Source organism: Trachypithecus francoisi, unplaced genomic scaffold (genome assembly GCF_009764315.1).
Source record: "Trachypithecus francoisi isolate TF-2019V2 unplaced genomic scaffold, Tfra_2.0 Lachesis_group20, whole genome shotgun sequence".
NCBI classification, from domain to species: domain Eukaryota; kingdom Metazoa; phylum Chordata; class Mammalia; order Primates; family Cercopithecidae; genus Trachypithecus; species Trachypithecus francoisi.
The window spans coordinates 38,187,711-38,210,752 of record NW_022681466.1 but is presented as its reverse complement, the minus strand read 5'-3'; the positions used below and the strand labels follow the sequence as shown (position 1 = coordinate 38,210,752).

At 43.8% G+C, this 23,042-nt stretch overlaps 1 protein-coding gene across 4 annotated transcripts in view; it reads right to left on the bottom strand.

The window, feature by feature from the left end:
* Nucleotides 1-9,878: 9,878 nt before the first annotated feature.
* The window catches only part of TADA2A (transcriptional adaptor 2A), a 76,880-nt gene continuing 63,716 nt past the window's right edge, over nucleotides 9,879-23,042 (bottom strand). For 3 of the 4 annotated variants that reach the window (XM_033183822.1, XM_033183818.1, XM_033183819.1), the window contains 5 exons: nucleotides 22,323-22,394; nucleotides 19,014-19,146; nucleotides 18,414-18,457; nucleotides 14,963-15,036; nucleotides 9,879-12,807 (listed from right to left, as the gene is read on the bottom strand). In XM_033183822.1, coding sequence (XP_033039713.1) covers nucleotides 12,622-12,807; nucleotides 14,963-15,036; nucleotides 18,414-18,457; nucleotides 19,014-19,146; nucleotides 22,323-22,394 — 509 coding nt within the window. In that variant the 3' untranslated portion in view covers nucleotides 9,879-12,621. The remainder of the gene's footprint in view (nucleotides 12,808-14,962; nucleotides 15,037-18,413; nucleotides 18,458-19,013; nucleotides 19,147-22,322; nucleotides 22,395-23,042) is intronic. The other variant, XM_033183821.1, reaches the window with a different exon arrangement.

The following is a 23,042-nucleotide window of genomic DNA, read 5'->3' as shown; positions in this document are numbered from 1 at the left end:
CTTCACATTCCAGCTTGTTACACTGAAGGCAGGTTTCCAGAACAAGCTCTAGTGACAAGGAGCGAGGCATTTTCATGGATTATGGGAACTAAACCTACCATGAAGAGTCAGTGAAGAGGAGGGAGGTGGGCTAAAATAGAGTTTGTGTTGTGTGTGATGTGCGTGTCAAGATTTAGAGATTTAGAGATTAAGTAGAAAGAAGTGCTGAAGTCAGACCATGTAATGACTGTACAGACATGCCCTGGGGTAGGGAGGCGCTTTATGCCTTTACAGAATGTGGAAGTGCGGGCTTATACATGCCTCTACCAAAAATGCAATTTGAAGGTATTCTTTTCTGGACCAGCACTGTCCAATAGAACTTTGTGTGATGATAGACATGTTCTGTATCTCCACTATCCAATACAGTAGCCACTAGCCTCATGTGGCTACTGAACACTTGAAATGTGGCTAGTGTAACCAAGGAAGTAAATTTAAAATTTTATTTTAGTAAATTTAGATAGCCACATATGGCTAGTGGCTACCTTACTGGACAGCACATTTCTAGACAATGTGAGTTTCTTTATAGGTGTCAATTTTTCTTTCTTTTTTTTCCTTTTTAGATAGGCTTCAGGCTGGAGTGCAGTGCTGCAATCATGACTCACTGAAGCCTCCACTTCCTGGGCTCAGGTGGACCTCCCACTTCAGCTTCCCAAGTAGCTGGGACTACAGGTACGCCACCGTGCCTGGCTAACTTATTATTGTTTTTATTATTTTCTGGGGGACGGCAGTTTCGTTCTTGTTGCCTAGGCTGGAGTGCAATGGCACAGTCTCAGCTCAGTGCAACCTCCGCCTCCCAGGTTCAAGTGATTCTCCTGACTCAGCCTCCCGAGTAGCCGGGATTACAGGCATGCGCCACCACGCCCAGGTGATTTTGTATTTTTAGTAGAGACAGGGTTTCTCCATGTTGGTCAGGCTGGTCTTGAACTCCCGACCTCAGGTGATCCCCCTGCTTCGGCCTCCTAAAGTGCTGGGTTTACAGACGTGAGCCACCGCGCCCAGCCTTTTTATTACTATTTAGAGACAACGTCTCTTTAAATAATATGTTGCCCAGGCTGGTCTTGAACTTCTAGGCTCAAGCAATCCTCCTGCCTCAGCCTCCCATAGTGCTGGGATTAGAGGCATGAGCCACTGCGCCTGGTGGTGTCAACTATTTTGGATGTAGAAACATTTTAGAGGCTGTCTGCTATAAAATTACAATTTGTCTATGCCCAGGGAGGGTTTGGGTTCTCCTGACTCCCAGCTAAATAAGCAGTGCTTTCGAGCAGGGCAGCATCTATAAAGAGTGAGAGCTGATCTGATTAACACAGTAAGTAGAGGGCGGAAATTTGTACTCTGCTTAGCTTCTGATGTCTGCCTTTCCAAAAATATTCTCCTTAATTGCTTGGGCAATGACTGCTCCTTAATCAGACTTTTATGGGTCCCTCAGAATGAATAGTTGCATCTTCCATTTGTATCACTGCCTCTGGTTAACAAACTGTCAACAGCTTTGATCTGTCAGAATTGGAGAACAGCGGTCATCAAGGCTCCCAGTCTACAGAAGTTTGATTTCAGGGTACCATCAGGTCTTGTGGCTCACAGAGAATTCAGAAGGCCTGCTTGCCTGTGCCTCTAATTCCAAATTATATGCCATTGATGGCTATAAAAATGCAAATCCCCTGAGGTAAGTAAATCTTTAAGCTACTGTCCTTTAGCAGATTTGAGAGGGACACTGGACACCAGGTTTCTGGGAGAAAAGATTTCTTAAAAACAAGCAGGATAGAAGTCTCAGAACACATTTCTTCTACTGCAGAAGTTTGCCTAAGGCTTGTGCTATTTCTTTTTCTTTTTTTTTTTTTTCTTTTGAGACAGAGTCTCGCTCTGACGCTCAGGCTGGAGTGCAGTGGCGGGATCTCAGCTCACTGCAAGCTCCGCCTCCCGGGTTCACGCCATTCTCCTGCCTCAGCCTCCTGAGTAGCTGGGACTACAGGCGCCCGCCACTGCGCCCGGCTAATTTTTTGTATTTTTAGTAGAGACGGGGTTTCACTGTGGTCTCGATCTCCTGACCTTGTGATCCGCCCGCCTCGGTCTCCCAAAGTGCTGGGATTACAGGCGTGAGCCACCGCGCCCAGCCGGCTTGTGCTATTTCATAAGATGTAAAGTAGCACGTTATCTGGATATCATAAGGATTAACTAGATGTTATTAAATGTAAAATACTTTGAACTTCTTTCTGAGTTTTCACAGTTCTCATAAAATGTACTTTCCAAGTAATAAAGGTCACATTGCAAATAAGAAAAAGAAAAAAAAAGCAAAAAGGAGAGAAAAAGCATTGCTCACCACAGTTTTATTACTTAACAAAACAACAGTTAGCATCTGGATTTCTTTCTGGTCTTGATTGTATGCAAGATTTTTTAGTTTTGTTAACACAATTACAATCAAAGTATGCATACAGTTCTGTAACCTGACATCAAGCTTTTTGAGCCAGGCATTATAAAAGGGAACATTACAACATATCTAGGATAATTAGGTAATTTCAAATCTGTCTCTGAAATCTTTTGCCCTTAATTCAACCCTTGGGCAGTAGCAATGATGCAGTGGTGAGAATTTCAAGATAAACAACATCCTTGTTAAATGCACATCTGTTTTAACATTTGTTCTTGCAGATCTTCATGTCCCTCTGTGAGACTTTTGCATGTGAGTTGGGTGGTACAGGAAAATCATGTACTTGCTCATACCTGACTGCAGTGAAACTAAATGTCAAAGGCTCAGTGGGAAAAGAAAAGGAAGGGGTGGCACCAGGTGTGTTATATACCTTAACCCATTTAATCTTTTTATCTTTTTTTTTTTTTGAGACGGAGTCTCACTCTGTAGCCCAAGCTGGAATGCTATGGCACGAGTAGCTGGAACTACAGGTGCGCACCACCAAGCCCAGCTAATTTTTTGTATTTTAGTAGAGACAGGGTTTTACCACGTTGCCCAGGGTAGTCTCGAACTCCTGAGCTCAGGTGATTCACCCACCTTGGCTTCCCAAAGTGCTGGGATTACAGGCATGAGCCACCACACCTGGCCCATTTAATCTTCATCAACCCAGTCAGGTAGGTATTACCAACCACACATTAGACATGAAGTGTTAAGAAACTGCCCAAGGTTGCATTATTATTAAATACCAGAACAGGGATTAGTGCTCAGATCTTTTCAGTACACCAGGCAGGTAAACAGGAAAGCATTTAGCTGTAGAGGGCCAGTAATGTCAACAATCCCTACTTCTTCAGTTACTTGCTCTATAAACTTTTTTTTTTTTTTTTGCGATGGAGTTTCACTCTTGTCACCCAAGCTGGAGTGCAATGGCATGATCTCGGCTCACTGCAACCTCCAACTCCCAGGTTCAAGCAGTTCTCCTGCCTCAGCCTCCCAAGTAGCCGGGATTACAGGTGTGACCACTGTGCCCAGCCTGCTCTATAAACTCTTAGTTTTATTTTATTTTTTTATTATTTTTTTTGAGACAGAGTCTCGCTCTGTCGTCCAGGCTGGAGTGCAGTGGCCAGATGTCAGCTCACTGCAAGCTCCGCCTCCCAGGTTTATGCCATTCTCCTGCCTCAGCCTCCCGAGTAGCTTGGACTACAGGCGCCCGCACCACGCCCGGCTAGTTTTTTGTGTTTTTTAGTAGAGACGGGGTTTCCCCGTGTTAGCCAGGATGGTCTCGGTCTCCTGACCTCGTGATCCACCCGTCTAGGTGTCCCAAAGAGCTGGGATTACAGGCTTGAGCCACTGCGCCCGGCCTAAACTCTTAATTTTAAAATGGGTGTTTTGGCGGGGTGAGGTGGCTGGCGCCTGTAATCCTAGCACTCTGGGAGGCCGAAGCAGGGGGATCACTTGAGGTCAGGAGTTGGAGACCAGCCTGACCCAAGATGGTGAAATCCTGTCTCTACTAAAGATACAAAAATTAGCTGCGCGTGGTGGTGCATGCCTGTAATCCCAGCTACTCGGAAAGTTGAGGCAGGAGAATTGCTTGAACCACGGAGGCAGAGGTTTCAGTCAGCCAAGATTGCACCACTGCAACTCCAGCCTGGGTGACACAGTGAGACTCCATCTCAAAAAATAAATAAATGGCTGGGCGCAGTGGCTCACGCCTGTAATCCCAGCACTTTGGGAGGCCGAGGTGATTGGATCACCTGAGGTCAGGAGTTCGAGACCAGCCTGACCAACAAGGTGAATCCCCGTCTCTACTAAAAATATAAAAATTAGCCGGGCGTGGTGGCAGACGCCTGTAGTCCCAGCTACTTGGAAGGCTGAGACAGAAGAATTGCTTGAATCCAGGAGGCAGAGGTTGTAGTGAGCTGAGATCACGCCACTGCACTCCACCCTGTGCGATGGAGCGAGACTCCATTTCAAAAAATAAAAATAAAAATAAAATGAGTGTTTAAAACAATTTTTTTTACAACTAGAATGTATTTGAAGAAAATAAAAATTTAAAGAGACCTTTTAAAAAAGGGTACATGAACTATTCTCCCCTCAGGAGTTAATTATCTGTGGTAGTAACTATACCAGAAATGGTAAGAGACCTACCTTTAAAGGCAAGCTATTGACTGATGCTTTGCATAAGCTCATGCAACAAAGAAGAAAACCTGGTCTTACTGAAGGGGAGTGAATGTACAAAGGCACCCAAAAACCTGGAGACTTCCCCTCTAGTTACAAACTGCTACATGTATCATACCAAGCTACTGAATATGCAAATGAAGGTGTGCTGAATATGCTAAGAAAACAGAATGTGAATGGAAAGGTAGCTGAGGTTCCCAGATTGCTTAAAAGGCAACATCTAACCTACAGTCTTGCTCATCTGCTCTTTGCTTTGCCAAATAGTAGCAAACCTGTTACAGGAAGTCAGTCAGAAGGCTCAAATTAATTCTTCACCAGACCCAAGATGTACACATCATTGTAAACAAATCCTTGATGCAGAGTGTCTCCAGAGCCCTGGAGCAGTGTCTGGCTACATCCTGGACGCTAAATAGGGTTATCAGCTTTCATCAGAGGGCCTCTAAGCTTCTGATCCCTACATCCACCCCATCTTGCCACATGTGCTAGAAATCTTTTTCCACCCCCCAACACACACACTTCTAGTTTCCATGGAGACGCAACAGTTTACTCTTTTCCCCCAATTGTAAGCCATGGTTATTTTTAACTGGAAAACTCTGAGCCAGGTCACAGCTGGGATCTGGATGATGCAATGACGTCTATAGCCACCCTTCTCTCCCACAAACGCCTTCTTTTCCACAGTCGCTGGGGGCGGAGGCACTCCTGGGAGACTGCTCTCAAAAGCATTTCGCTTTACATCTTCCATTTGTATCACTGGAAGTTGAAATTAAATGAAATCAAAACCCATGCCCATCTTAGATCTGACAGGTGTCCTGAATCTGAAGCTATGCACGCCCAGAACAAGGCCAAGATTTTCTTGTTGAGGTTGACAGCCAGGTGAGGTTGACATTCCTATCACCTATCTGTGGCTAGAGCTTAGATAAATGCTTCTACCTCCACTGGAGTGGCTTTATCAGCTGCAGTTTGCCGTTAAAAAGGCTAAAAAGAGGCCAGGCGCGGTGGCTCACGTCTGTAATCCCAGCACTTTTGGGAGGCCGTGGAGGGCGGATCACAAGGTTAGGAGATCAAGACCATCCTGGCTAACATGGTGAAACCCCATCTCTACTAAAAATACAAAAAATTAGCCGAGCATGGTGGCGGGCGCCTGTAGTCCCAGCTACTTGGGAGGCTGAGGCAGGAGAATGGTGTGAACCCGGGAGGCGGAGCTTTCAGTAAGCCGAGCTGGCGCCACTGCACTCCAGCCTGGGTGACGGAGCTAGACTCCGTCTCGGGAAAAAAAAAAAAGAGAGACTAAAAAGAGGCTCCTACTAGGGATATTGTGTGGAAAAGCTGTTACCCCACCTCTCCAAAGCAAATAACCATGATCTCAGGGCCGGAATCCTGCTGTATCGTCTGCTACTAAAAGTTCAAATCAGTTCTTCCATCTTAGCTAGAGTCTTCAAGACATTTCTGAACTTTTTGCTCTTTTTCAATAATTTTTGGGAAAAGTGATTAAATTACCCCCAAAATTGGCCTTTTCATCTTTGACAACTTCCTAAAGATTAGAAACTGAAATAAAAACATCAGTTTTCTTATAGGGGACATCGATTGGGCAAATGCATTATTCCCTCCCCCCGTCTAGGAGTTAGTTATCTCTGGTAGTAATTGTATCAGAAATGATTAAGAGCCCACAGCCCAAATTCCATTGTTTCTCTTTTTTTTTTTTTTTTTTAAGAGAGTCTTACTCTGTTGCCCAGGCTGGAGTGCAGTGTCGCAATCTCAGATCACTGCAACCACCGCCTCCCGGGTTCAAGCGATTCTCCTGCCTCAGCCTCCCAAGTAGCTGGGATTACAGGCATGCACCACCACACCCGGCTAATTTTTGTATTTTTAGTAGAGACGGGGTTTCACCATGTTGGCCAGGTTGGTCTCGAACTGCTGACCTCAAGTGATCTGCCCACCTCAGCCTCTCAAAGTGCTGGGATTACAGGTGTGAGCCACCACACCTGCCCTCCATTGATTTTTAACTTCTGAATATGTTTTTCTGTTTTAAAGGAATTCCCTAAATGATGATAATGAAGGATGAGGGGTGAGGGAGGGATCCAAATCAATAGTTATATATTGTTTAATATAAAGAAAGTCTTAGGTCATTGCGAACAATTTCAGAAATGGAGAGTATACTCGGCAGCTAGCTTTCCAACGATAGGAGAGAGATGTTAGAAATGTCATGAGTTGGCACAGCTGTCAGTTCACTGAATAAGGGTGATTCGATGGCAGCATTTCAGCATTTCTGCTTAAGAAAGTGCTGGTTTCTTAAAACAACTGTGAGGCCCTCTCCTTTCCGTACTTCCTAAGATGCTGATTCTGTTCAACACAACTCTGGACCAAGGCAGGATTACTTTTTTTTTTTTTTTTTTGAGACGGAGTCTTGCCCTGTCGCCCAGGCTGGAGTGCAGTGGCTGGATCTCAGCTCACTGCAAGCTCCGCCTCCCGGGCTCACGCCATTCTCCTGCCTCAGCCTCCTGAGTAGCTGGGACTACAGGCGCCCGCCACCACACCCGGCTAGTTTTTTTTGTATTTTTTAGTAGAGACGGGGTTTCACCATGTTAGCCAGGATGGTCTCGATCTCCTGACCTCATAATCCGCCCGTCTCGGCCTCCCAAAGTGCTGGGATTACAGGCTTGAGCCACCACGCCCGGCCGGCAGGATTATTATAAGCTACCTGGAAGCTTTTTGCCACCCACGGCCTCAGGGGAGAACAGACCAAGATGAAAAAAGTGTTGCTTGATTAAGAACAGGAGGTTAATTCAACCAAATGATTCGTTTGGTGCCACTAAAATCCATTCCGGTGCTCTGAAGTAGAAAACAGGTACATCAGACTCAATTATCCAGCCCAAGTCTGGGCTGGCAAAATTTAACTACAGGGTTTTCAAAGACAAGGGTAAGTACAGTGACCTTCAGGGCTACATCTGTGAAATAATTTTTTTTTTTTTTGTAGTTTTCAGGGTTTCGAACCCTTTAGTGGTAACTTCCTGTGCTATCTCCATTTCCTTATTCCTACTGTCAACAGGGAAGGGGGCCTAGTACACAATGCGTAACAAGCTACTCAAGTGACAAAGGAATTGTAATGGCAGATGCATGACATTCATCTTTCCCTTAAATAATGTCTCTGATTTGTAGCTTAGTCAATCAAATCAAAGGGCAGTTTGACTGCAGTATACCTTAACTGCTGGAAGCCAAGGCAACAAACAATGAACAGAAAAAGAATTCCCTGCCATTAGACACAGAAACTGGTTTTCCATACCTTTCAGAAACTGTTCATTTGTTCCCCCCTCAAACGCAGCATACTAACATTTCAGTTCTGTTGCACATTTCAAGGACTGGCTACTTAGGTTCCAAATTCCCTAGTTAAAAGCTCCTCACTTTTTTTTTTTTTCCTTTTTTTTGAGACAGAGTCTTTGTTCTGTTGCCCAGGCTGGAGTGTAGTGGCGCAAGCCCAGCTCACTGCAACCTCCGCCTCCCGGGTTCAAGCGATTCTACTGCCTCAGCCTCCCTGAGGCTGGGATTATAGACGTAAACCTGCACGCCTGGGTAATTTTTGTATGTTTAGTAGAGACGGAGGTTCACTGTGTTGACCAGGCTGGTCTTGAGCTTCTGACCTCAAGTGATCCGCCTGTCTCATCCTTCCAAAGTGCTGGGATTATAGGCATGAGCCACCGGCCTAAAAGCTCTTCACTATTGTTCTCACTCCCAAATCAAGTGCCTATGTCAGCAGGACTATTACTATTCAGGCTGCTGTGACCCTGCTCTTGTTCTGTTTCACTTACATGTGGCTCAAAAGGACTAGGTATTGTCTTTTTTTTTTTTGTAGAGACAGGTTCTTGCCCTGTCACTCAGGCTACAGTGGCACAATCATGACTTACTGCAGGCTTGACTACCTGGGCCCAAGCAATCCTCCTGCCTTAGCCTTCCAACTAGCTAGGACAAAAAGTGTGAGCCACCATACCCAGCTTGCTTTTTTCTTTTTTCAATGTAGAGACAGGAGTCTTGCTGTGTTGTCCAGCCTGGTCTCAAACTCCTGGCTTCAAGTGATTCTCCCACTTCAGCCGCACAAAGTGCTGGGATTACAGGCATTAGCCACTGCACCCAGCCTGTGTCTGATTAAAGAGAAATCTTTTAGCTTGGCCAACTCTTCTACACAAGGCCACAGACATGGCAGTGTCCCAGTGTTCCAAAGATGGTCCTTTTTGGCAGATGTAGGAAAGGTTAGCTGCATTTGGCTGAGCATGTTGGCAAGGAAAGCAAAGCTTCCAGATCAGCAGTACCTCTTGAATCAAACTTTTATTTAAATATAATTTTTAGAAATTCAAACAAAAAGCTAGGTGCATATAAGATACAGAAAACCCTTTTGTTTTGTCAAGAATAATGCAATGTATATTTAGAAGAGTCCACAAAGGTATTCTTTTTTTTTTTTTTTTTTTTTTTTTTGAGGCAGAGTCTCGCTCTGTCGCCCAGACTGGAGTGCAGTGGCGCAATCTCGGCTCACTGCAAGCTCCGCCTCCCGGGTTCACGCCATTCTCCTGCTCAGCCTCCCGAGTAGCTGACTACGGCCCGCCACTCGCCCGGCTAGTTTTTTGTATTTTTAGTAGAGACGGGGTTTCACCATGTTAGCCAGGATGGTCTCGATCTCCTGACCTCGTGATCCGCCCGTCTCGGCCTCCCAAAGTGCTGGGATTACAGGCTTGAGCCACCGCGCCCGGCCCACAAAGGTATTCTTAAAAATGAATGGGTGAAGTTCGCCAGAATGCTGTTGAGAATACAGTACCACTGTCTGCTTAAAGATGGGTGAAAAAGTGGTTTTTGGAGGGATTCTAGGCATTAAGCTTTGCAAAGTTGAGTTTACTAAAGAAATAATAAAACTCATACATATTTATGAGTGAGTTTTCACAAACTGCTGTGTAATTTGGCCTCTGATTCTTCAATGGAGATTTTTTCTCGTTACATACCTACATATTTCCTAAAGCTACAATGACTTACAAACTGGGATTTTGTTGTTATTGATGAATGCCATTGGTTTTCTCCCTTTTCCGGCTAACCCCCAGCTGAGGAAGATTTCAATGACTGGTTGCTTAACTGAGTTCAGATTTTTAAAAGCAGGGAAAGTGAAGACAGTTAACAATAAAAGGAAACAAACTGGGACCCAGGAAAAGATAAACTGTGAATAGTTAGTATTAATTGGTATCTCAAGAGACAGAGTCTTGGTCTTTGAGCACAGAGAAGAGTCATTACATGGAAAGAGATTTGTTCTTTATTTCCCACCACTTAGAGATAAAAATATGCATAAAACTCCAGCAGAAACTTTTAACGTTAAATTGCAATAAAAATTTCAGTAAATAGGTCTTATTCATGTCATTAAGTTTCAGGGTAAACTCTTTCTCTCTTCTGAGACAATCTGGAGAGACCCCTATCAGTGTAGTTGGTTTATGGCCAACCCTGTCTAGAAGCAAACAGGAAGGATGCAATGCTACATATCTTTGCAAAGTTGCGTATACCAAAGAAATAATTACCCTACTTTCTAAAATCCAGGCATTTAAAACTTCGGTCTTATTTTTCTATTACTATTTTCAACCATGCCATTTTCCTCATGATTTCCCATCAGCTTTTCAGAGTTCAACTGGTTCCAAGGTTTCTGTCAGACTGTCCTACCATCCTCCCACTCCTGACTACCCAGCTGCCCCTTGTATTCTAGCCAAATAAATCTCTTGGCACCATTGTCCTTACACCCACTGCTGCCTCCACATCATTCTCCACCCCCTGTGTGTGGAACTGTCTCCCACTTCCATCTGCCATTTTTCTCTCTTCTCTATCATATAATGGCCCCAAAAGCCTACCTCTCCCAGGAAGCCTTCCTTAATCAAGGTTAAGGACTCTTCAAACTGCAACAGACATCACCTAACACTGATGTCTAATGCATCCCAACTTTTCAGAACAGGAGTTACCTTTCAGGGATAAGAGGCAATCCCTTCACAACCAACTAGGGGTAATGGTAGTGGTAAAATGTTTTCTACGAGATATGACTATACAAAAAAAAAAGATCATTTCCACATGTCATTCTTTTTAAAAAATCAAAGCCCTCTATTTGAATTCCCTCAGGTCCTGAGAGTCTCTTTTTCGTTTCTCATCCCCTAGATGAATCCCTTCCCAGCTGCATGCATATTTACAACAGTCAAAATTTGTGCAGATGCCTCCAACAAAGCACACAATATTTTAATTAGATATTTGAATGCAGAAAGAATTAAACAATCAGTCAACCATTCGATGTGATTTGTATAGATTCTGACGAAGTTATTTCTATATACAACTTTGTTTCTAACAGAAACAAAATAACCATAAATTTGGCTTCTTATTCTGCGGAAAGGTTTGAGGACCAAGTTTTACATGTGGTGGGGCTACTGACCCTCTTATCTACTGAGTCCCATATATAAAGCTGCTTTACTTCTGTTTTAAAAGCAGCTTTTATTGCAGTCTAGCCTTTCACCATTGAGAAATCAGGGTTCAAGTCTCAATCCAAGCAAAGCTGAGGTTGGTTGCATCATCTCCATCCTCAGGGGCTTGGTATCCTGGGAAACCCAGGGCAAGAATAGGGTGAGTTCAGGACACATATGACAGCAGACAGTGCAGCGTGATGGGGCGGGCATCCAACACCTTAAGTGTATTTTAGTTACCAGAATATTTGACACACCCACAAATTAAATAGCAAAACATTTTAATCAATTAATTCTAAAAATAACAGAGACATGTTATATCCGGTGCCACCTCCTCAAAAGACTACTGCAGATTAGACAGGCAGACTGCAAAGTACAAAGCCAGACATTAAAGTTTTTTTTTTTTTTGAAACAGAGTCTCACTCTGTCACCCAGGCTGGAGCGCAGTAGTGTGATCTCGGCTCACTGCAACCTCTGCCTCCTGGGTTCAAGCAATTCTCCTGCCTCAGCCTCCTAAGTAGCTGGGATTACAGGCGTGTGCCACCACACCTAGCTAATTTTGTATTTTTAGTACAGACGGGCTTTCACCATGTTGGCCAGGCTGGTCTCAAACTCCTGACCTCGTGATCCGCCCGCCTTTGCCTCCCAAAGTGCTGGGATTACAGGCAAGCCACCTCGTCCGGCCGAAGTTAAAGATGCAGTTTGGGATAAGACTATCATAAGGATATTTTCTTCCCCTTTACTCATAAAAGTTGTCAGCTTAGGCTGGGCGTGATGGCTCACACCTGTAATCCTAGCACTTTGGGAGGCCGAGGTGGGTGGATCAACTGAGGTCAGGAGTTTCAGACCAGCCTGGCCAACATGACAAAACCCTGTCTCTACCAAAAATAGAAAATTAGCTAAGCATGGTGGCAGGCACCCGTATAGTCCCCGCTTCTCGGGAGGCTGAGGTAAGAGAATCACTTGAACCCGGGAGGCAGAGGTTGCAGTGAGCTGAGATCTCGCCATCACACTCCAGCCTGGACGACAAGAGCAAACTCTGTCTCAAAAAAAAAAAAAAAAAAGTCAGTTTAGAAAACCCTTAGACGAGAGCTTTCTTATGCTCTAAAACCTTTCTCTTTATTTTAAATCTGTCCGCAGTGTTTGAAGGCAAGGCAGATAAGCAGCAAACTTACCTCACAATATAAGGATCTGAGCCGGACTCCTGGGACTAAAGACTGTGGTTTAGTTCTATTTCTACCAGCACTGTGAAGTGAGGTACTATGGTTCTTTTAGTTACAAGAGGTGTTAGGAATGAATGCCCACTCACATTTAATAATAGCTTATCTAGCACACAACTCTGCAGCACAATACCAACAACAGGAGTGTTTTAAAGCAGGATGGAAAAGAAAGTAGACTTAATACAACTTAAGGTTTCCTTTGTCCTTTCCCCTCTTTTCACAATGAGAATTCAGCTGAAAAACAAAACTCTCCAGAATGCCCACCCACACTGTCCTTTGACCCACCACATTCCAAACTTCTGACTTCTGATCCCAAGCCCTTGGAGCCTCAGCCTTTAGTGATGTATCCTTCTCGGATGAGGAAATCATAGATTTTCCGGGTTTTGTTCACATCTATCTTGATGAGCGCTCTTGCCTGCGCCAGTCTTAAGCCTCCTTGCTTGTTACATTCGTTCAATAGAGCAGATTTGTATTCTAAATAGGCTCCAGGGACCAACCTCACCATCTGACAGAGCTGCAAGACATGGCAAATTTAATAAACATTAACATCTGTCATTTTCGTAATTTAATCCAGCAGGTATAGCAAAATTTTTTTTTAAAGTGACATCAACCTCCAACTATTTATAGGAGCTGATGGGTGGCTGGACTACATTCCATTTAGTCTCTTCCTCTCTGGTGAGAACGCTCCCTAAGGACACACACCCAGGAAGAGAAAGCCAGGGTGTGATGCTAGAAGAGCCTTTAGCACATGCCAGCTGGCTCAGGGGCCTGGGTGTGTTAGGGTTTACAAATATGTGCTCCTGAGGAGCAGCCTGGCTCATTCAGGAGTCAAACACTAAATGCCCAGGTACAGTCCCAGCACCAATGGTCAGGGAAGAGCCATGGGGCACAGTGGGGGCAGGATGCACAGATACTTGGATTCTCAAGGGCACATCACATTGTTTTTAGTATCAGCATAAAGCAGTAGTCCCTGCTTTGGGGATTACATTTCCTACTTCAAAGGGAAAGGAGATAAAGAGACCTTGCTAAGAGGAGGTAACTTTAACTGCTAAAAATCTAGAAAATTGCTACATTATCCAGCAATGAGGAGTCTGAGGTCACCACTATGTGAGTAAGGATAAAAAAAGCTTGACATTCCAGGCCATTCAGTATTTGAATCAGGCTGGCCTATGACCTTCTTCAGCAATACATAGATACTACATACATTTCCTTCCACTCCCAAACTAATCCCTACTGTTCCTGGTAGATAAAATAAGACTAACACTACCCCTTCACTATGACCCTTCCTTATTATCTGAACTGAACTAATGATATATGGTGGGAGATGGGGAACTGACCTTGGGAATTATAAAAGGAGCATATGAGGAGCAAAAGAGGAACTCCTCCAAAAGAGGTACACACTTCAGAGATGTGACACAGTTTTCTGAAAACTCCTGATGATGATTCTTATGAGGATGGCTTTAAATTTTAGAAACAGATAAAATCAATATGAAGACATGTCTGATGATTGCAACTGGAAAAAGTAGGTCACATAATTTTTTAAATCAGGCCGGGCGCAGTGGCTCACACCTGTAATCCCAGTACTTTGGGAGGCTGAGGCGGTCGATCACCTGAACTCATGAGTTTGAGACCAGCCTGGCTAACAAGACGAAACCCTGTCTCTACTAAAAATACAAAAATTAGCCGGGTGCGGTGGTGTGCGCCTGCAGTCCCAGCTACTCAGGGGCAGGAGAATGGTTTGAACCCGGGAGGCAGAGGTTGCAGTGAGCCAAGATCGCACCACTGCACTCTAGCCTGGGTGACAGAGTGAGACTGTCTCAAAAAAATAAAAAATAGGCTGGGCGAGGTGGATCACACCTGTAATCCCAGCACTTTGGGAGGCCGAGGCGGGTGGATCATAAGGTCAGGAGTTCAAGATCAGCCTGGCCAACATGGTGAAACCTCATCTCTACTAAAAACTACAAAAATTAGCCAGGCTGGTGGCACGCGCCTGTGGTCCCGGCTACTCGGGAAGCTGAGGCAGAAGAATCACTTGAACCTGGGAGGTGGAGGCTGCAGTGAGCCGCGATTGTGTCACTGCACTCCAGCCTGGGCAACAGGACAAGTCTCCGTCTCAAAATAAATAAATAAATAAAAATAAATAAATAAAAATATTAATTTTAAAAATCAAAATTAACATGACTATGATGTAAAAATCTTTTCCTTATGTTTATAAACATGCTCTGGAGACAATTTACAAAAATGTTGTAAATGATGATTATGTTGTTGGAATAAGTATAGAACTTTTCAAGGTGGCCATTCTAATAGGAAATACCTATTTTCATGGAAAAGTTACTTTAGGTTTACAAAAAATTAATTTTATTTACATAAAGCACTTAGAGTAGCACATGGTAAGTGCTCAATAGACTATAGTTGCCATTATTATGTAATTTACATACCACATGTGCTTTCCCCAAAAGAGGAATGGTAGTAGGGTGACAAGGTAAGCAATTCTCTGAAATCTGCCACAAACGGCTCTTTAGCTCTTGGACTTCTAGGATTCACCAGAGCTGTGCATGTATGTTAGATGGATGAAACACAAGGGTCTGACCCTGTAATGGATTTTTAATGACAACTCAATGAATAATCAGCCCCTATTCTCTTTCCCCCAGCCCCCTCCTTTTTGTTACCTCCTTTTCTTTTTCATTCAGCTTCTCTGTGCCAGGGAGGCCAGTGAGGTTCAAGGGTGGTGCACTCCGTCTACCTATAGACAGAGAAAGGAAACAGCATAGATTTAATAGGAGTGATAATTTCTCAGGTATAAAGTATTAAAAAGTTCAGTGCAGCCAGGCCAGCTAGGTATAGGCTTACTATATCCAGCTTAGGAAATCCTGTCCCATTCCCTGAGGCCTATTTAGCTAGCAACATGGGCACCCGAACATTCACTTGAAAATAAAAATGAATTACATATTCAGGGCATATGAATTACCCACAATCTGCTAAAATACACAGTCACACATACCTTAGCATCAAATGTAACTACTCACCACAGTAGCTATCTTTTATTTATTATTATTATTATTATTTTTGAGACAGGGTTTACTCTGTTGCTCAGACTGGAGTGCAGTGTTGCGATCATAGCTCACTATAGCCTCAATCTCCCTGGCTCAAGTGATCCTCCTGCCTCAGCCTCCCAACTACCTGGGAAGACAGGCATGTGCCACCATACCCAGCTATCACCTATTTCTTCCTAACCATGTAGGAGACTCTAAAATCTGATGCCCAAATGTCATCCAGTTAAGAAAGGTCACACACTGCCTGCTTTGACAGCTGATGAATGGAAATAATAACTGCAGGACAGACATTCCCTAATCCTTGCCACTCGGCCAGCAGTACAAGGCAAACATGGTAATTAACCAAGTACTGTGTGCCTTCAGATCAAAGAAAGACTGTTAGGCCAGCAAAAGGCCCTTCTTTTTTATTATGTGAGGGAATATCTGTTCCTTCCAAAGTAGCCCTGTTTACCTGCAAAATCCACAAACAGGAACAATGAGCCATTATATGGCAAAGCAGGGGCTGAGGTCAACTCACATACCTGAGAAAGAAACCCAAGTAGGAGGTCACTGGCCAGGAGGGGAAGCTTGATGAGCAAAACTGTTTTGGTTTTGTTTTGGTTGTGTATTAGGGATTGGTGTTCAGCTGGGAATGGATAGACTGAGTTAAGCAAAGAAAGTCTAAGTTATATAGAGGTTGCTTTTCAAGTGGGGCAGAGAAACGGGAGGGACTGTTATAAGCTCCTCTGGTGGAAAACAGGCTTCTCTGTTATATCAACAAAAGGCATAAGGGATTATCCCAAATCCTCAAAAAGGGAGATAAAATCATTTGGTTCCTCACAAAAGTCACCAGAGGCTAGGCTACAATCAAAGATGCCAGGCTTCCAATACATAGATGCCTTAAGAACTCAGAACATAAAGGAGAGCAAGAGATCTCCTCAGCCTAAATGTAAGGGGTGAGAAAGGCTAACACCAGACTAGGAACAAACAATGAACAAGAGGCCGGGTACAGAGGTTCACACCTGTAATCCAAGCACTTTGGGAGGCTGAAGCAGGAGGATCACTTGAGCCCAAGAGTTCAAGACCAACCTGGGTGATGTAGTAAGACACTGTCTCTACCAAAAAAAAAAAAAAACTCCCGGTTTGGTGGCATTCGCCCGTAGTCCCAGCTACTCTCAGGAGCTGAACTGGGAGGATCACTTAGGCCTGGGAGTTCAAGGCTGCAGTGAGCCAGGATCACACACTGCACTCCAGCCTGGACAGTAGAGGGAGACCCTGTCTCACAGAAAAAGAAAAAATAAACAATGAACAAGTCAGTGCAGATGGTACAGTAAACAAAAATCTATGATCATGTTAGCCAGTTCCTTCATTTAATTAAATAAATAAATAAATTAATTTTTTGAGACAGTCTTACTCTGTCACCCAGGCTGAAGTGCAATGGCGCCATCTTGGCTCACTGAAACCTCTGCCTCCCAGATTCAAGCGATTCTCCTGCCTCAGTCTCTGGAGTAGCTGGGATTACAGATGTGCACCACCACGCCCAGCTAATTTTTGTATTTTTTTTTCAGGAGAGATGGGGTTTCACCATGTTGGTCAGGCTGGTCTCGAACTCCCAAACTCAGGTGATTCGCCCACCTCAGCCTCCCAAAGTGCTGGGATTACAGGCGTGAGCCACTGTACCTGGCCCAGTTCCTCCATTTTAATTAGTCAGTATTAACTTAGTTGTATTTAGATTTTGGGGGCAGAGTGTTGGCAATAAGAAACTTACAAAAGAAAACCTGGATTTCACTGTCTCGGCTACTCCCCTAAAACACTACCTTTTTCTTCCTTCCATATTAAGAAAAAATTACTTGAAGTAAAGGAATAAATGGGGGAAAAAAAGTCCCTAAAGTGGCCAGGCGCAGTGGCTCATGCCTGTAATCCCAGCTCTTTGGGAGGCTGAGGCAGGCGGATCACCTGAGGTCAAGAGTTTGAGACCAGCCTGGCCAACCTGTCGAAACCCCATCTCTACTAAAAGTACAAAAATCATCTGGGCATAGTGGCAGGTGCTTGTAATCCCAGCTACTCAGGAGGCTGAGGCAGGAGAATCGCTTGAACCTGGAAGGCAGAGGTTGCACTGAGCCAAGATCATATCACTGCACTCCAGCCTGGGTGACAGAGCAAGACTCCATCTCTCCAAAAAAAAAAAAAAAAAAAAAAAAAGTCGCTAAAGTGGACAAATCTGAGACCCAGATCCTGAATCTACTGAGACATACCTCCCCAAATTCCCAGTCATCGATTACCTATCACCAAGGATCATCAGATAGCATATGGCCTAATCTTGCTTGATATACTAATCTCAAACTAGGACATACTCAAAGAGGTAAAACTAAGAAATAGAGATACTTTAGGTCTCCAACTTAGAAATCCTTGTGTTTCTATCAAGTAACATGCTTCTTTGCTCATGTTATATAAAAATAAAAAGCTTAGGCTGGGCACAGTAGCTCACGCTTGTAATTCCAGCACTTTGGGAGGCCGTGGTGGGTGGATCACTTGAGGTCAGTTCGAGACCAGCCTGGCCAACAAGGCGAAAGTGTCTCTACCAAAAATACAAAAATTAGCCAGGCGTGGTGGCACACGCCTGTAAACCCAGCTACTCGGGAGGCTCAGGCAGGAGAATCACTTGAACCCAGGAGGCAGAAGTTGCAGTGAGCTGAGATCACACCACTGCACTCCAGCCTAGGTGACAGACGGAGACTCCATCTCCAAAAATAAGTAAATAAATAAAAAATAATAAAATAGAAAGCTTTTAATTTATCTCCTGTGAAATAAGTCTCAAAATTCGTGGTAGACACAACTGCAGTAAACTAACTGCTCATGAACATTGGTAAAATAAGTTACCTCTCTGAAGTTCTTTTTTCCCGTCTCTATACTGTCACTGTGAGGATAGTCTCTGTCTGGCCATGAAGATTCTGAAAACATACTGATGTTTACTGTTATTCTGCCTAAGCACCCTGACACCACAGAGGAAGGAAGATTGCTGGGTCACCATAACCCCTATGATGCAAACTTCACAATTAAGACTTGTTCTGGCCTGAGAAATAATTACCTGAATTCGAAGCCATTGGAATGGAAGGACTCAGGCCGGAATCACTACAACAAAGAAGAGGAATTTAAACTTAGGTCATATCAAACAAGGTGATTTCCAAAAGCCCGTGAGACTGGGTGCCGTTTATCAGGTAGGTCACCTTGAAGAAGTGTAATGAGACAGATTGAACTATGTTTTATAGATATCTCACTGTATTGAGCAGGAAAGAAAATCTGTTCTAAGGAAGAAAAATTCCTCAGATTTGTTAAGAAAAGCTTGTAGTCAAGAACACCACTAACACCACTCAAGGGGAAGGGATATAAACATGATTCTCCAGTGAAAATCTAGGTATGAAGACAGAGTTGAAGTCATGGGTAGAAGGCTAGGGGAAAATTCACTAATTTTAAAAAATAAGATCAAAGTAGTAAAGTTTGATTCTAGGTCAGTTGTTTCTCAAAACTGTCAGTATGGCACTGGTTCTGAGATGGACTGCTAAAATATTTCTGAATTCTTCTAGCTACTCAATTATTATTACTCTGCCATCTAGGGTGCCCAAAAATACACGCTAAGGCCAAGGCATCCCAGAAAAAATGCCTCCTTCATCCTGGAGTAATTACTGACATGTCAGCTTGCCGGCGGAGCCACTGCTGGCAAGCGCTACTGTCTTGGATATACTGGAGAACTTCTGAGAGCATAGTGCGTTTAAGGCGCTCTTCCTCCCGTGTCTTCTTGAGGTGATCGTAGGTTCTGGCACCTGGGGGTATAGAAAACACAGTGACCACAATGACAATGCAGCAGAACTGAAGGGCTTTCTAACTGACCAAGAAACTGGTTTTGGGTTTTGTTGTTAAAGTCTATTTCCTTTGCAAAACTGCTTTCACAATTATTTCTCCAAGACCCAAGTAGATTTTCCCTAGTTTGAAATCCTTTTCTTAATACTAAGTATTAAATATTTGTATTCCTTTTCTATCTGTAAGAAATTTGGGAGAAAAAAAACCAGTAGAAAAGTACAAAGAAAATAAGAATTGCTCATATTTCCACCCTCAAAAAGTAACCAACTTTTATTGTAGTCGTAGTTGCTTCCTGTTTTTTCTATTTTTATAAATTTTTTCAAAGTCACACAAGTGCTATAAACATATGCCTTTCCTTAAAAAACAATTAGAATTACAAAAAAAGAGTTCTTTGACATGTAGTACCTCTTCTCTATATTTCTCAGAGGCAGCCATATCAGGAAACCAAAATTAATTATCAGAGTCTCTATATGCATCTTGCTAAACAGAAGAGTTGTGTGGTGTTTTCTACATGTTAAAAAAGGTTCACAGATTCCAAAACACTGCACCAGTGGGTTTCAAAATTCAAACTAGGTTCCACAGAGCCCCAGGATACCACAGGAGTATCTTAGAGGTTAATGTAAAGAGAAAGGGCACTGCCAGATACCAGCGGTCCTGGGCTCTACACTATAACTTGAACCATTAAAGTTCAACCAAAGTAATTCCACTTTTATCTTATTTGTAGATTGGGGCTCCACACAAAATTTAATTTTAAAAATGGTTTCCACTGTTAAAGAACCATTATACTAGGCTGAACTTACATCCATAAGGTTATGTTGCACCCAAAAGGCTGTGTTAAGAAGTCAACTATAGGCCAGGTGCAGTGGCTCAAGCCTGTAATCCCAGCACTTTGGGAGGCCGAGACGGGCGGATCACGAGGTCAGGAGATCGAGACCATCCTGGCTAATACGGTGAAACCCCGTCTCTACTAAAAAATACAAGAAACTAGCCGGGCGACGAGGCGGGCGCCTGTAGTCCCAGCTACTCGGGAGGCTGAGGCAGGAGACTGGCGTAAACCCGGGAGGCGGAGCTTGCAGTGAGCTGAGAACTGGCCACTGTACTCCAGCCTGGGTGGCAGAGCAAGACTCCGTCTCAGGAAAAAAAAAAAAAAAAGAAGTCAACTATTGCCGGGCGTGGTGGCTCAAACCTGTAATCCCAGCACTTTGGGAGGCTGAGGCGGGCGGATCACCTGAGGTCAGGAGTTCAAGATCAGCCTGACCAACATGGAGAAACCCCGTCTCTACTAAAAATACAAAAAAAAAAAAATTAGCGGGGCATAGTGGCGCGTGACTGTAGTCCCAGCTACTCAGGAGGCTGAGGCAGGAGAATCATTTGAACCTAGGAGGTGGAGGTCATGGTGAACCAAGATGGCACCACTGAACTCCAGCCTGCGCAACAGAGCCAGACTCCATCTCAAAAAAAAAAAAGAAGCCAACTATTTCTTATAGGTAGTAGGTGATAGCTGTCAATAATCACAAAGACTTCAAATAGGAAGAAGGAGGGAATGCTAAAGATCATTCCAACAATGACAGCAAAACAATAGAAACTGCCATTTATTGAGGATTTATTGTGTGCCAGATACCGTGCTATGCTTATATGCAGTATCTCTAATTAAATCTTTACACTAACTCTAAGAACCTTAGAAAATTAAAACTTGAATAGAGGCCAGGCACAGTTGCTCACACCTGTAATCCCAGCACTCTGAGAGGCCAAGGCGGGAGGACTGCTTGAGGCCAGGAGTTTGAGATCAGCCTGGGCAACATAGCAAGACCCAGTCTCTAGGGAAAAAAAAGAAAAAAAGGAAAGAAAAAGAAATGTAAGCGGCCGGGCGCGGTGGCTCAAGACTGTAATCCCAGCACTTTGGGAGGCCGAGACGGGCGGATCACGAGGTCAGGAGATCGAGACCATCCTGGCTAACACGGTGAAACCCCGTCTCTACTAAAAAATACAAAAAACTAGCCGGGCGAGGTGGTGGGCGCCTGTAGTCCCAGCTACTCGGGAGGCTGAGGCAGGAGAATGGCGTAAACCCGGGAGGCGGAGCTTGCAGTGAGCTGAGATCCGGCCACTGCACTCCAGCCTGGGCGATAGAGCGAGACTCCGTCTCAAAAAAAAAAGGAAAAAAAAAGAAAAAGAAATGTAGATAGAATCACATTGCAGAGCTGGTAAACTGGAGAGCCAAAATTTATACTCAAGCTTTTTAAGTCTAGACCCAAGCTCTTAACTACTATAATACACTGTCTCTTACAACCTGGTTCTAGTACTAAGTAGCTCTGTAATCTCTTTATACCTTAATTTCTTCACTAAATGGAAGTAACAGTACTTTGTCACGAGAATTCAGTGACTTGATCCAAGTGAAATGTTAGCATAGAGACTGGTACATGGTAAACATCCGATAGATGTTAGCTGCTAATAATACAATTATTGTCACTACCCCAAGTAACTGGGATGCAAGCACCTAGAGCCAGTTGAAGCTTCATTATTTTATAAAAATGCTAAGGCCATGTATCATTAAAGTTGAAAAGGGCGACATCCCTTTTTTTTTTTTTTTTGAAACAGACTCTCCCTCTGCCGCCCAGGCTGGAGTACAGTGGCACGATCTCAGCTCACTACAACCTCTGCTTCTCAGGTTCAAGCGATTCTTGTGCCTCAGCCTTCCGAGTAGTTGGGATTAAAGGTGTGTACCACAATGCCTAATTTTTGTATTTTTAGTAGAGATGGGCTTTCATCATGTTGGTCAGGCTGGTTTCGAACTCCTGGACTCAAGTGACCCACCTGCCTTGGCCTCCCAAAGTGCTGGGATTACAGGCATGAGTCACTGCACTCGGCCCAAGATTCTCTTTTTTAAAAGAGCCTTGGCAGAATCCTAAATCTAAAGCAGCACCTCTCTTTCCTTTGTCTCACAACTTTTATTTTACCAAAGATAATCTATATAAAGGTATTTATAAGGATTAAGTAGCCAAAACTTTACTGGAAAGATTTAAAGCATTCTGGTAAAGAATAGCTTGTGTTTTAAAAAAAATTCACAACAACTCAGAGACTTCCTCTATGTGTTTGGAAGACACTTGCCCTCAGGTACGGTATGTAGCTGAAGCATACTTACTACAAAAATTGGTAATGCCTGCTGTCCTGTATTCTTGGAGCCTCTTGATTTCCCTTCGGAGTTCAAATTCCACTGTTTTCCCCAAAAGGAATGAAGGAAAAAATTACAAAAATAAAAGCAACATCAGTGAGCACTTTTGCTATTGAGCATTTTCATTAATTCTGCCTTATAAGACTAGGTAAGTTCATTTGGAGAATCCTACTTATTGGTAACTTCTCATTAGAAATTTTACCCAAGAGCTGAGGAAAACCTACTCCAGCTGTCTTCCAGCTGCTGTCTCCAGAGGCAGCAGCTGCAACTGTCTTCTAGAAAACTTAGTGAAATGGTTGAATTCATTTGTCTACAAAAGTAACACTTTTTTTTTTTTTGAGACAGAGTCTCGCTCTGTCATCCAGGCTGGAGTGTAATGGCACGATTCATCCAGGCTGGATCTCGGCTCACTGCAACCTCCACCTCCCAGGTTCAAGCGATTCTCCCTGCCTCAGCATCCTGAGTAGCTGGGATTACAGACATCCACCACCACACCCGGCTAATTGTTGTATTTTTAGTAGAGATGGGGTTTTGCCATATTGGCCAGGCTGGTCTCAAACTCCTGACCTCAGGTGATCCACCCACCTCGGCCTCCCAAAGTGCTGACATTACAGGAATGAGCCACCGCACCCCGCCAAATATAATTTTTTTAAACAAGCAAGTTTCCCCGCTCTAACTATCTTCTGTTAA